At 38.2% G+C, this 14105-nt stretch overlaps 1 protein-coding gene across 1 annotated transcript in view; it reads left to right on the top strand.

The window, feature by feature from the left end:
• The window catches only part of CCDC60 (coiled-coil domain containing 60), a gene marked incomplete at both ends in the record, with an annotated part of 50109 nt that overhangs the window by 19700 nt on the left and 16304 nt on the right, over nt 1-14105 (top strand). The window contains 2 exons of the mRNA XM_080354989.1: nt 4649-4732; nt 5790-5881. Coding sequence (XP_080211115.1) covers nt 4649-4732; nt 5790-5881 — 176 coding nt within the window. The remainder of the gene's footprint in view (nt 1-4648; nt 4733-5789; nt 5882-14105) is intronic.

Genomic DNA, 14105 nt, shown 5'->3' with positions numbered 1-14105 from the left:
GTATTATAACTGAGACTAATTTGATCCAATTATTTTACAAAACTTACCAAGCTTATCAGAATGAAGTAGATATTATCTGGAGAAAAGAAAATAAAAATGGATTTCCCTGAGGAATACAAGAAACAGAGGGAAATCAATGGAATAAACAATACTGAGCTGGTTTTATTGTGCAAACAACAGTTTTTCTATACATAGGCTCTCCACCACTATAATATCTGAGTGCTTCATAGATGTTAATGAATGAAAAGTGTTATTTTTCCCAGGTTCCAGTATAAGCTGGGGAATGATCTATTGGAAAGCAGCGTAGGGGAAAGGGACCTGGGGGTCCTGGGGACAGGAGGGTGACCACGAGCCAGCACTGGGCCCAATGGCATCCTGGGGTGTATTAGAAGGGGGGTGGTTAGCAGGTCCAGAGAGGTTCTCCTGCCCCTCTGTGAGACCACATCTGGAATATTGTGTCCAGTTGTGGCCTCTCAGTTCCAGAAGGACAGGGAACTGCTGGAGAGAGTCCAGCGCAGGGCAACAAAGATGATGAAGGCAGTGAAGCATCTCCTGTGTGAGGAAAGGCTGAGGGAGCTGGGGCTCTTCAGCTTGGAGGAGACAGGCGTGAGTGTCAGGAGGATGTTTACAGATATATAAAGGGTGTCATGAGGATGGAGCCAGACTCTTCTTGGTGACAACCAATGATAGGACAAGGGGTAATGGGTTCAAACTAGAACACAAGAGGTTCCACTTAAATTTTAGAAGAAACTTCTTCTCAGTAAGGGTGACAGACACTGGAACAGGCTGCCCAGGGAGGTCTCCTTCTCTGCAGAAATTCAAAGCCCACCTGGACACCTTCCTGTGTAACCTCATCTGGGTGTTCCTGCTCTGGCAGGGAGATTGCACTGGATGAGCTTTCGAGCTCCCTTCCAATCCCTAACATTCTGTGATTCTGTAGCTGGGATAAGGTGCTAAATGGTTTATTTAGGATGTCAGTGGAAATTTCTGACAGAGGTGAAATTGAATCTACTTATTCCAAATTTCATTCTCATGCCTTCACTAGCAGACAACCTTTCTCTCACTTTTCTGCTGTCTCCTTCCATTTTTCTGATATGTCTATACTGACAGTAACGTGCTCACTGGAGTGCAGAAGGAGACCTGACAGGGCTGGAACTCCCTCACTCATTAAAAGTACCCGTGGTAAAACAGTGGGATGAGTGCCCCTTTCTGTCGATATTGGGACCAAGCATGGAAGCTGCTGCAATAGCTCTTACTAAGTGCTCCCCTTGGCAACAGAGATTCTCAACTGTGAAGTGCTTTGCATTATTGATATGCTACAGCACAGCCTTAACAAATCAGGTATCTTGTCTTTGCTGACATATGTTTACATCTGCAGTTTTAGTTGTGGCATTTTTTTAAGCTGAAGCACTAAAACAGCATTACCCCCAAAACAATTTTAATTTTCTGTAATATATTTTTAGTCAAGTCCTTTGCTTCAGAGCCTCTTGTGTTTAATTGAAAATTCTCTTTTGGTCCTGATGCCTGTTCCATGTTCCCACCTTCTAGTGAAAGGGCAGAAAAGGTCACTATTGAGCAGCAGCAGTAAAAGAAGGAATAGGAAAAAAATCCTGAGTACTTGGCTAGAATCTTACCTTTAAAATTCAACACTTATTATTGTACCTGCAGAACAGCAGTAGTCATCTCTATATGAAGTGCTTCACAAAAGTGTTCTAAACATTTTTGTAAAATTAAAAAATACATTTCACCAGGTCAGTCTTGCACTTGGATGACTAAATGTTGGTTTGTGATGAGGCTGTGCTGATTTATTTCCATCAAAACACATTCACAGGCTGCAAATGTGATCATAATGCTTCTGTTCAAGTGATATGTTAGAAGGAAGAAGAGTGCAATAGGTGTGTCAATCTGCTATTTTTGACAATAACATATAAGGGTAATGAGTTAGCCAGAAGGAAAAAACTTGAGGAGTTGCCAAGGAAATTAGTTCTTTCACCAGCTTAAACAAAAAATTTGAAAATGTACAGCCTAAAAGTATGTTGATTATACTTCAACTCTGCATCTGCAGATGGTAAACACAGCACCTGCACAGGCTATTTCCACAATAAGAAGAAAGTTGGAAATTCAAAACATACAGAACAACATCTGCAAAGATGACAGGTGTATGAAATGGAGAAAATGTTTAATAAGAGGAAGGATTTGTCAGAGTTGAACAATTTTTGATCTCCAGAATTATTTAGAAGAGAAAGTGGTAGTATTTGAGAATTATTAGGATAAAATCTAGTGTGTCTGCAGGAGATGGGTTTTGACTGAAACAAAAAAGAATTTGTTCATCCAAAAATACTTTACGAGCCTTCAGTTTTCTTTCTAAAGCTGAGGAGGACACAGACAGAGGAGCTGTCTCTGGTAGGAATGCTGGGGTTTCCTCGGTGCCAGCAGCCCCCTGGGGCAGGTCGGAAAGGGGTCACCTCCAGGTCCCCAGGAGCAGAGCTATCGACAATCGGGTGGCATCGAGCTCCACCTGCTGCAATATTGCTGTACTTCATTTCACCTAGAGCTGCTGGATGTGATCTCAAGAAAAATGCCTGTAATCATCTTAATGGAAAACTTTTTGGTCGTTTCCTCGTATAATCTCCCTTTAAGATGATGTTTCATATATTACTTTGATTTTTTGTTTTGTTTTGCTTTTGTTTGTGTTTGTAATTATTGTTACATATGGAGTTGTATGAGATTTTGTTACTTCATCATAATGAAAGCAGGAAATGATCACCAAAACAGGTCTGTTGATGACTTAAAAGCAAATTAGATGAACTATGATGAAAATCTTCATAAGCTGGGAACACTAAAAAAAACCAAACACCCAAACTCCAAAGGTTGTTCAGATTGTCATGATAATATATTGTTGAGTTTAACAAATTAGACATGCCAGTATTGTTTTCTCTGTTTTTATATCTACACTGTAAATTAAAAAGATAGTGTTCTACTGTTCTATAATTATGTACTATTACTGTTTTAAGCTCAGATTGCACCTTTTCAATACACGCCATGGTAATGAAAGATAATGTTGTAGAAAGGAAGCTATTTCCTTCTGTTTTCTATGATAAGGCTGATTGAATCACATTATCAGTGCATGAGTGGAGGGGCTGATATATGCAATACCTCTTTCCCTGAGCAACTGTGAAAAGGTTGGCTGAGTTCACAGCTCTTTTTTTCCCTCCTTTGTGAACTGGCAGAGCTGGCTGGCCAGAGGTGGGATGCAGGGAAATGTTGCACCTGAACAAACTTGTCAGTGCTCTGTGGCATTAGATGCTTGAAATGGATATAGATAAATGGCTTTAGACCCTGTATTAGTGGTCAGTGCCTTCAAGACATTGAAACCTTAGGACTATATTCCACCACTTTACTAAGTTATTCTGAGAGACTCTCCATTGTTTTTAATCATGTTATTCAAGGTATAATCAGCCGTAAAAGCAATGGCACCTGGGCATTGTAGTGGGGGATTGTAACTTCCCTGATGTTTGTGTTCCTCAGCAGTGTCATTGTTATCAACCCCCCCGCACCACCCCCCCCACCCCAGTTTTCTGTTGGTTTGTGGGCTGCCTCAGTCATTATATTAGAACATTGGTGTTTGCAGTTCTCTAGTGGATGAACATACTGTTCCTTACACTTCGAACCTTTGTTCTGCTGAAATGTTACACAGGAACATAAATTTTGAAAAAATTTTGTGCCTTCTCAAGTCAAGATTCCAACAAGCAACAGGCTCTTGCGCTTAATTTATTTTTTGAATACTTGAATATTTCCAGGCCTTGGTCTGTTGTGCAAAAGTTGTGCAGCATGGCAAGCATTTTATCCACAGCTCTGAATCTATCGTGCAGTCTTTCAGCCTTTTTTGTACATTGACCATACTCTGACTGTATGGATGCTGCTTGCTGGAGCCTCTAGCTTTGCTTTGCTTGGAATCAATAAATTAGCTCTTTGATCTAAAACTAGTGCAAGGAAGGAATTGCTGTTTTCATATCCATTTAGCCTGAGCATGATACACAGCTGAGGGATCTGAAGACTTTTATTAATCTACCTATGTAATTTTTTTAATAGGAGGCAATATGTCTTGCTTCCACTTGAATAAACTAATGGTTGAAGTAGAACTAAAAGTGTGCTTGTATTTGACTTCAGGGCTTTTTATGTGTCTGTGCCTTCCTTGTGGGTGAAAGCACAGATCCAAGAATAGTGGTCTGTCACAGTTTGTGTCTTTGGGGAAGAGCAATTACAGGTAAGTAATTTCCCCTTCCTGGTTTTGGAAATTGGATTTTCTTTTTATGTTAGACACAGCACTCTATATAACCATTTTCTGAGAGAAAAGTTACATTTTTCTAAGCATTTAAGCATAGTAATTCAGAAAGCATGTATGCATTTTGCACAGTAGCTTGTCAGCAGACACTTCATAGGAAAATTGATTTGTGCACCAAAGTTACTTAGTGATGTTGTAATTTTTTCTACAATAGATTAGTCATTATTTTTGCTTTAGTTTGTATCTCTGTAGAAAAACTTATTTGCACCACTTGATTTTGAAAATTATGACCTACAATTATGCTACAGCACAGGTGACTAACAGTATTTCAAATATGGTGACACAGTTTTGTTCATTTTTTAGGAACCGGTGAAAACACATGTGGAGGAAAAACCACCCAAAGAAGTGGCTGAAGTTACTGCTAACAAGTACCCTCTCAATCTGAAGGTGAGACTACTGATGAAACCTTGATTTAAGATGGAGTTAAAGAAGGCCACAAACATGTTTTAATTATTCATATAGATATCTGTTTGAATTTGAGGTTTAACGCCTTACTGTACATAAGGAACCAGCCTTTTGTTGAACGACTGAACATTCATAGGTTTTATCTAGTGAAACTCTTTCTGAAAGTATTAGAAAAAATTGCTCATGAGTGAGATGTAGGGTTGTTGTAATACGGTAAAAATAGTGTTCTGAAAGTTCACTTTAGCTGTGTTAGTTATTCCATGTGTCAATTCTAGAAGACTGACCTTTAAACTATATGACAGTTTATCACAGAAATGGCTAATACATTCAAAATTCTTTTTTATTTCAGAAATCAATATTTTTATTGAAGTAAATAGGTTAATCTTGCACATCCTTAGATCTCAGAAACCTGAAGCAGCTGCTCCTTTGGGTGTTATGAAGAGCTGCACAATTTAACAGTTTTTGATGATCTTGCCTATACCTGTTGTTTCAGCCTTTGCCTGGTGTGACCTTAACCTAAAAATTTAAATACTGTAAGACCCGGCAAAAACTCTATTTAGATGCCACTTTTTGGCCAGCACAGAACAGTCAAATCTCCTTGTTTTGAGTCCGATTGAAAATTTTTTCTAGGCTGGGACTTGTAAAAGATTTTTCTCCCATGCATACTTTTGTACTTTGTTAATGCATAAGCACTCACAAGAGTCATTCCTCCAGTCTAAGCCATTGAACAATCTCTTCTTCCTGTTTTGTAGTTTAGTGAAGCTCACAGCTGCTTAACTGCCTGTAAGATCTCTGTCAAACGTGAAGTCAGCCAATGAGCTAAAGGCTGTTGGAACACGTGCACACACAGGCATGCACAGCAGTGTGCTATCAGGCTTGTTTACATGCTTGTGAAATGACACGATGCTGTCCCAGATGATGACTGTCTCAGAAAATATTTGGTGATTAAAACTGAACTCTGAGACTGCACATACCTTCTCTATGCTAAGCTATTCTTAATTAATACCATAATACTTATTTTCAATGTGATCATTTCTAGTCTCATCCATCAGAACCTGTGAAGAGGCTATCCCCAGTTAGAGAAACAGGAAAGGAGCTGAGGACTCTTAGTAAAGCTCTGGCTCACTCAAGGTAAGGGAATCCAGAGCATACAGAAACAGGCTGGTCATGGTGAAAGGAATCTTTGCTTCTGCAATGGCAGCAGTTGGATTATAGGCAAAACAATCAACTGTACTAACAGCTTAGAAAAGATGGTTTACAATTCTTTTATAGGCTTTATGTATATTCAAAATGTTGTCAATGCAGTATGAGGGATGATTGTTTGATAGCTCTGTGTCAATACTATATTGTCTATAAAGGTGCGTATTACTTTTTTGCAGTCTTTTTCACGACACAGTGTTGTGCCAAAATTAAGTAGTCAACAAAATAGTCAAAAATAAGCAGTGTTAGAACACATGATTATTATGTGATGGAAAATCATAGTGAAAATGTCTACCACTATTACAGAAAAACCTGCATGGACTCATTTGCAATATACCAACTTGAGTCTCAGGAAGATGCTGACATGGAAGGAATAGATTTTTGTACCCCTTATCTAATGGATACTGAGCTGTTATATAGGATCCCAAATCCCTGTCCTATTATACCTTTTAGCCAGCTGAGTTTGGACAGCAACTATTATTTGTTTGATGGGACTGATCACAGAAAGTAGCTGGTGTGCATGCTTTTCGTAGAAAATATGTTCTGTTGCCACTAGACACAAACTCCTGTCCCAACAGGGCATTTCTTGTGGTCTCATTAAAAAAAACACCACCACATGCACAAAAAAAAAGAAAACACACAAGAAGACCTATTGGGAACAGGCTTTAGCAAAGAGTATGCTCTCATTTAGGCGTTCATATTCTTAAATGCACTTAGGTTGTATTGTCACTCATGTTTCACCACTGTCACTGCAGGTGGTGATAAGTTGACAAGATTGAGGTGATTGAGGCTTCAATATGCTTTCCTGTTGCAATCACACATTCTGATTGCACTCCAAACTTGCCTACAGAGACCATTCACTCTATTTGCTCAGCATTAGCTTAAACAGTTGCTAAACTGCATAATAAGCCTTGCAAGAGGTGACTCTAGGGTTTTCTAAATTTTCCTGGAACCTCCTAGCTTTCTTGATGTGAGTGTGAAGCTAAGAAATGAATTAATTTGCAACTGAAACAGCAAGCAGTAGTACAAAAAGATTATTTACATCTAGCAAGGTTTAGTTACAGCCTGCTGCAAATACAACTGACAAATTATCACTGCCAGCCCAGCAGGGTACAGATTACACAAGTGTTTCAAGGTTCCTAGACTCAGTCTTTGAAGAACATTCACTAGATAAAAATGGTTGAATCAAAGCAAGCAGCAGTGAAACAGACATCTATATAAACACTTAATTATTAAGTGAAATCTAAGCAAATATGGCAGGGGGATTGGACTAGATGATCTTTTGAGGTCACTTCCAATCCCTAACGTTCTGTGATTCTGTGTAACAAGATACAGTACTGCTTTTCAAGGTGGTGGTGTTTGGGGTCCTTTATGTGACAGACTAAATCTGAAGGATTCAATGGCATGGAAAGTCATGCTTTTCAGAGTTAACTTTTCCACGTGCTAAAGAAGCACCATGTAGGATAACAGTGGTGCAAACTGAAGCTGGACATGATTTGTCCATACCAAAAGCAGGGAAATACATAGATTGCCTCCCTATACAATCTGTTTCTTCTGCTCCTGGTTTCTGAGTGTTAGAGCATTGTGTTGAATGCTGTATGGCGAGGTCAGAAATGGTGCAGGTGGTGTGGGGAGGGGAGTCTCAAGATATTGATCCTAACTCTTAGCTGAGCAGTTAACTTTACGTACCTTTGAGCAAATCACTTATGACCCCTCTGCAGCTCTGCCAAGTAACTTGTAAATTGGGGTTGGAAACTGGGCAATGTATCTGAACTAAAGTCACTGCATAAATATGCGGCTTTTAAATCGCCATGGATGGCACAGTGTGAATGAGAATTGCTTGTATTACTGATTATCTTATGCTTTTAGGGATGTTAGTTTGATAAATCTTACAATTCCTAGTACTCAAGTACATGCAAACTTTGTCTTATTCATCTCTACAGCACTGCTAGGTATTAGGTGGATAAATATTATTGCTCTCATGGGTAAATTATGAAAGTCAAATTGGGGGTGTAAGATTAATTATCACTGGAACAGCTACAATTGGAACTCAAGTGTCTCAGATAAGTAAATGCTTTACTTACTCTTTTAAACTTCAGTGATGCTTCTGTTTCTCTGATTTTTATTTTCAAAATTGGCCTGCTAAATTAGAAGCTCCAGGGAAAGACTTCTTAAGCGATCCAGCCCATTACTGTGGATGAGTGCAGTTGTTTCCTAGAACAGATGAAGTGTTTAGTCTGGCTGACTTTTAACTGAAGACATTTTTGTTTCCTGCACCAGATTATGATAAATGCAGATTTGCCTTCCACTGAGTTTTTAATGGTAATGCAATCTACAAAATTATGTTAAATCTAGATTTTTAATGATGTGAGTAAATTTGATACTAATGTGTTTTGATGTTCTGTCTTTTCTCTGAGTGATTAAACCCCCAAATTTTAGTCTTTCATCCCTTCTCACCTCCAGAAACCAGTACAGCTAAAGGGACAAATAAGATTATATTTCTTTATGTACATTGTCAGCAGAATTGTCAAGTCCTGATCAGTTGTACCTGGATCACACCCATAGAGGACAGCGATGTTGTGTGATTGTTCTTAAATACCTAACTTGGCTTGCAGGAATCCTTTTTACTGCTGATGCAGAAAGTGGAAAGAATCCAACTTCATTTTAATAACTCAAGCAGAGTTTGAAGAGCTCTAAGTAGGAAAATGCCTACCTATTAAAGCATCTTTGACTCTGCCATCCTCTTTTAATCCCATAAATTTAATTCACAACTGCATTCAAAGCCAGCATCATGTGATTGCACATGCCTGGGTGGAAAGTTTTCCATGACGATTGAAACAGAAGATGAAGAAAGGGAAGACTTAATTTTGTGCTACTCCACAAATAAATGTATATTTACTGAACTCTAAATGATATATTTACACATATTTGGTTTTTGAAGATCAGAAGTTTAGCATGGTCAGGGCCTAGTCAAAGCTGCTTAGTACACGTGAGAGGAAACGTGCCTTTTTCTTTTGTGTAGGCCATGGCCACTTTAATACTAGTTTCTGGAAAATGCAGTTGGCTGAACAAATGCTCAAATGAAGTTTGCCATTCATATTGTGTAATACCACACATTCTCTCCATTGAAATCCCAGTAGTGATCCTGTAACACGCCTACTATAATTGATTCTATTTACTGTGGCAATTAAGTAATGAATCCTACATGTATTGTTCAGGAAGTGAAGTAGGATATGAGCTATAATGGTCACAGAGAAATTTGCTTGAGAAAAGTCAGGGAAACAGACTTTTTGAAATATGAACTCAGTTTCTCAAATGCTTTCTGAAATGTACGGTAGGCAAATGACCCAGTATGCAGAAGAATATCCAATAGACTTAATATCTGGAAATCAAAGGTATGCATTAACTGTATGGTTTGGGTTTGTGTTGTGTTGTGTGAGCCTGGAAATTCCTTGAGTGTTATTGTATTACTTCTTAACAATGGAAGTGTGCTAGCCTTTCTTCTTGAGTGTGTACAATGTTACTTTACCTAAATCTGCATGTATGAAAAAATAACAGTAAGAAGAGCAAAGAAATCAAACCCATGGACTTTTTAACCAAATATTGAGATATGAAATTGTGGGAAAATAAAATTTCAAGTGAGAATGACTGCACTGATGGTTTTGACCAAAGGACAGGTCAGAAACACTGCTTAGTAACAATTTCAGAACATAGAAAAGGAGCTATTTTAGAAAAAAGCAGAGTGGAAAATGCGAGAAAGAAAGAAAACTGGAGTTTTTTTCTCCATGGCAGCAACTTTTAATTTCAGTTAAAGCAGTCAGGCTAGCAGAGTAGCATGCTAACACATACTTCAGGGAGTCGGTGAATACAAATGACCTTTGTGGATTTGGATTTTGCTGCTTTTCCTCCTTCTGATTGAAAAGGAACACCCAGCAGTTGTCTTAATTGGACATTAATTGATATATATTCACAGGAAGTAGTGTCTGTGATCTTGCAGCTTGTTTGTATGAAACAGTATAATGAAACAAACTGTGAGGAAGTTTTTTAATGATCACAGTGACATAGCACAGTAGTATGAATTTTAAAATTATCTCAAAAATGTTTGAAGAGTCATGACCGGAACAGACTTTGCTGTGTTCATAAAGCTTTCATATTCTACCTTACACATTAAAAGCATAATTAAACTGAAGATAAACCTTATAATTATGACCTCATACCTCCTCTCAGTAATATTCTCTTATATTTTCTTGAGTCCTCATGGTGATATAAAAGAGAATGATGACAGAACACAAGGTTGTTCGAACTACTCATCTTTCAAAACTATCAGTCACTGGTCCCAATTAGAAAGTCATACCAATGCTTTCCTACTGATGAGTTGTACCCAGTCCCTTTAGGGCACCTGTCAGCTCTCAGATATATTAATATAATTTTACCTAAACACAGTACTGAAATGTAGGAAGGAATTTGCTTATCTTTGTGCAACATATAATGAAAAACCATTTGGGAAATCTGTAGATGATGATCATTCCTCTTCCTTTGTAGGTCAATGCATCTTACTTCCAGTGGAGATTGCCTAAGTAGACACAAAGTAGCTCTGACTTCCTTGACTAAGCACTTCCCAATGTTAGATTCAGTGGGTGGAATACAGTATGGCATAAAAGACAGCACCTTTGTCCTTGAGCATTCAGATATCTTTAGCTCTGAGCTAAGAATTATGTTTTCACTTCTGCAGTAGGAAATCTTGTGCTGCTATTCTTGCAAAAACTAACCAAACAAGAAGTACAGCCCCTTTGAAAAGACATTCAGCTCTGCTGCAGATCCTTTCTTATTGCTTTGTTCCAGTGACATCTGTAAATGGGATACAGAAATAATGTTAAGTAATCCACACTTGCATGATGATATATTCTGTGGGAACCAAGAAAGCAGAAGTCTTTATAACTAATCACAAATTACAGAAAGATGTAGGAACAGTTACACAGCAAAAAGGATTACCAAAGCATTGGAAGCTTGTAGTTGTTAATCCCTAGCAAAAGCAGGTTGCCTTGAATCACTCTGTAGACTAACTCAGCTGCCAAGACCATGCAAGTGTACATGGAAATACTCTTGTTAAACGTTGCCACAAAAAATAGTGCTTAAAAATAAGCACATTCCTTCAGATGAGACTAACTGAAAATACTTCTTTGTATAAAAAAGGAGGTAGCAAGGGTGCTAGAAACTGGAATACACTGTGTTCTGACACTCATCTAAGCACAGGTGCCCATATAAAAACGATGTCTAGGAATTGACAGCTTGAAGCTGCAGGCTTGGAAGGAAAGTGTCGGTGCCATTCCATGAGCCAGTCAAGCCTTTATTTGAAAGAAGGCCAGGCCAAACCTCTGCACTGCGTTTCCCACGCTAAACCTCTGCTTTGCATTTCCCATAGTTTGAAGAAATGGCTCCCATGTATCTGTTTCGCTGTGCTAGTTAAATGAAACTAAACGTCAAACTGCTGGCAGTTTAACAGTGTTCAACTGGCTGCTTTTTTCTGTTTTAACTTAGAACCTGGATGGCTCTTTAAAATGGTTCAAGTTTCCTGAAGGCAGGTCTCTAAAAGTCACTTTGCATGCAGAAAGCCCAGCCTCTGCTAATGCATTCTTCATGCCTGCACCAACACCTTAACTGCAGTTTCTCCTGCTGCTTCTTGTGCTAGTGGCTGTGTATCTGAATTTAATACAAAACTATTTAAATTTTGTTACTGCAATGGCAGCTACTACCAAAACATTTAAAATGGCAAGAAATGTGTTATTTTGGGAGTTTTGGCTATGACCTTGTCTATCCTTACCCGTGAATCTATACCAATCCTTTTCTAATCTATTCAGACAAAAGAGATGTTAGTGTTCAGAGGTTATGATAAGTTGGCATTCCGTAATGCATGTGGCTTACTGGGAGATACAGCGGAGTCTGTAAAAGCAGGAAGAAGAGGCAATGGAGAGTTAAAAAGCAGAGAAGAGTCTGAGGCAGTACTAACAGAGAAGGTGAAATGTTTATCTGCCAATATTAGTTTACAATGTATTTAATATTTCATAATGTCAGTTGCTTGGAAACCAGTGTTTTGTGCCCTTTTGCTGCTTGGCAGAAATCACTCTAATTGGCATGTTTCTAGCACTGTCACTGCTGGCAGTTTGCAGCATTTTTTTTATCCAGAAGCAAAAATTTTCTTTTACATGAATGATGGCTCACATTAATTAGACAGCAGTCATGGCAAAGACAAGCATTTGAGTGTACGGATGTATGAATCATTATCTCTATCATCAATCACTGTAGAGGCTGCTATTCCCAACAACAATTCTGCCTTTCCAGGCTGTTCGTTTAAGTCTCGGTCTCCTTTCCTTTTGTGCAAAAATGTTTGTTTATGTTTGAAATTTAATAAGTGGGAACAGTTCATTGCTGATTAGATTTTACTATCTATCTAAACACTTATTATGATACAAAATGATGTGTTGTCACAATGTTTGAACAAAGCTAGCACTTAAAATGGGTTTTCCATTATTTAGTAGTAAAATGCCATGGTTCTATAAATACCTTTATGTAGTAAGGTTAAGACACAAGATCATGAGTTGTTTCTGCGTTCACAGGAAAATCTTGAACCAGCAGTATTTCTTGGTAGAGGATCAGGGACTTCAATGAAATTCCACTTAACAAGCAGTGAGGTTTTTACTGGTGATAGGAGCATAAAGTTTTTATCGTACATTCTTATAGCAAGAGACTGGAAAGCCCAGCAATGTCCAGATTTATTTTTTTTTCTTTTGAAGTTTTAGTAATCGTTCCCCCACAGCTTTTTAGAGAAATATTTAAAGGAAAGCCTTGAAATCTCAGATTTATTTTGCTGCCCTTCATCAGTAAAAGCTGTCTTCTCTGCTGCTCTGGAAGTACTTCTACCCCTCACCTTCATTTACATACATCTCTAGAGACACCAAGAGCTGGAAACCTAAATGTGCCTACCCAAAAATAAAACCTTTATATGAAGATCAAGAGGAAGAGGAGTTACAGCATGGCACAAAGTTGTGCATGTGTGTGTGTGCACATGTTTTTGTGTTCTGGGACTTCCTAAAAGATGAATTGCTGCCCTCTGTTCTTTCTAGATTGAGAATAACACATTTCCAACTAAACAAAATCCAGGGGTTTTTTTTGGTATGTTGCTTTTTGTACCTCCAGTTAGCCAAGTATCCTGGGTTTGGTTTTTAAACAGAGACGTTTCCATGCAGAGTATTGCACTCATCTGAGAATAAAATGGGAATCTACATCTGAAATAGTGTGAATATTCCGGATTGTTTGTATGTCTTCAGCTACTGAAGACAGCTGTTGATATGGTAGTACTTTTATTCCTTGCCAGAATGGTTAATGGTTCAGTGTGGTAAATAATCACATATGTCTGAGTTTCTATGGGTTATTAACCACATTTAGTAGATTTTAATGTCATTATCACCTGGTCTTCACTGAATTTAAGTAGACGCAAGAATATTTACCCATTTGCTTCTTACCGTGTAATTACTGTTAAATAGAAGTACTAACCAGTCAGTTCCTAATTCTCCATTGCCATATGTATACATATGCATCTCTAACTTGGCTGTAAACACTACCAAACCAGAATTCATAGTTAATTTATGTTAATATCTACATATTGATTTTGAATAGTTGCGTATTTTTTGTCCACATTCCAGTGGGCAGCTCCAGTATGTATTGATAAGAGAATGGAACATATTCTCCACTGGTATAAATCAGTATCACTGTTGACAATTTACAAGAAATGCAGAGCTTGTTCTCCTGTTGTTTTGTGTGTGCTTTGTAAATAAGAAAAGCACTGTGTGCATATGGATTTTCTTTTATCTTGGCGTTTCCTGCTGTTTCACAATTATTAGCTATTTAGGTGTTACAGCACCTTGTCAGAAAGCTAAGGGTTATACAAGAATTGCTTTAGGTACTAGAATGTGGCAACAGTTCAGATGGAGTCTGTTGTTAATGCGCATACACACAATATAGTATTTGGGGGGACTAGAATGATTTTAAGTGTCCTATTCCAACTGAAACAGCAATGACAGTAATGCTTAATCAACTGAAATCTGATGAGAATGCAGATATTGACGCTTATGCTCCTGCAGAGATTACCATAGGATCC

The sequence above is a fragment of the Nesoenas mayeri genome (assembly GCF_963082525.1).
Source record: "Nesoenas mayeri genome assembly, chromosome: 17".
In the NCBI taxonomy this organism is placed as follows: Eukaryota; Metazoa; Chordata; class Aves; order Columbiformes; family Columbidae; genus Nesoenas; species Nesoenas mayeri.
This window is presented reverse-complemented; position numbering and strand designations above follow the sequence as displayed.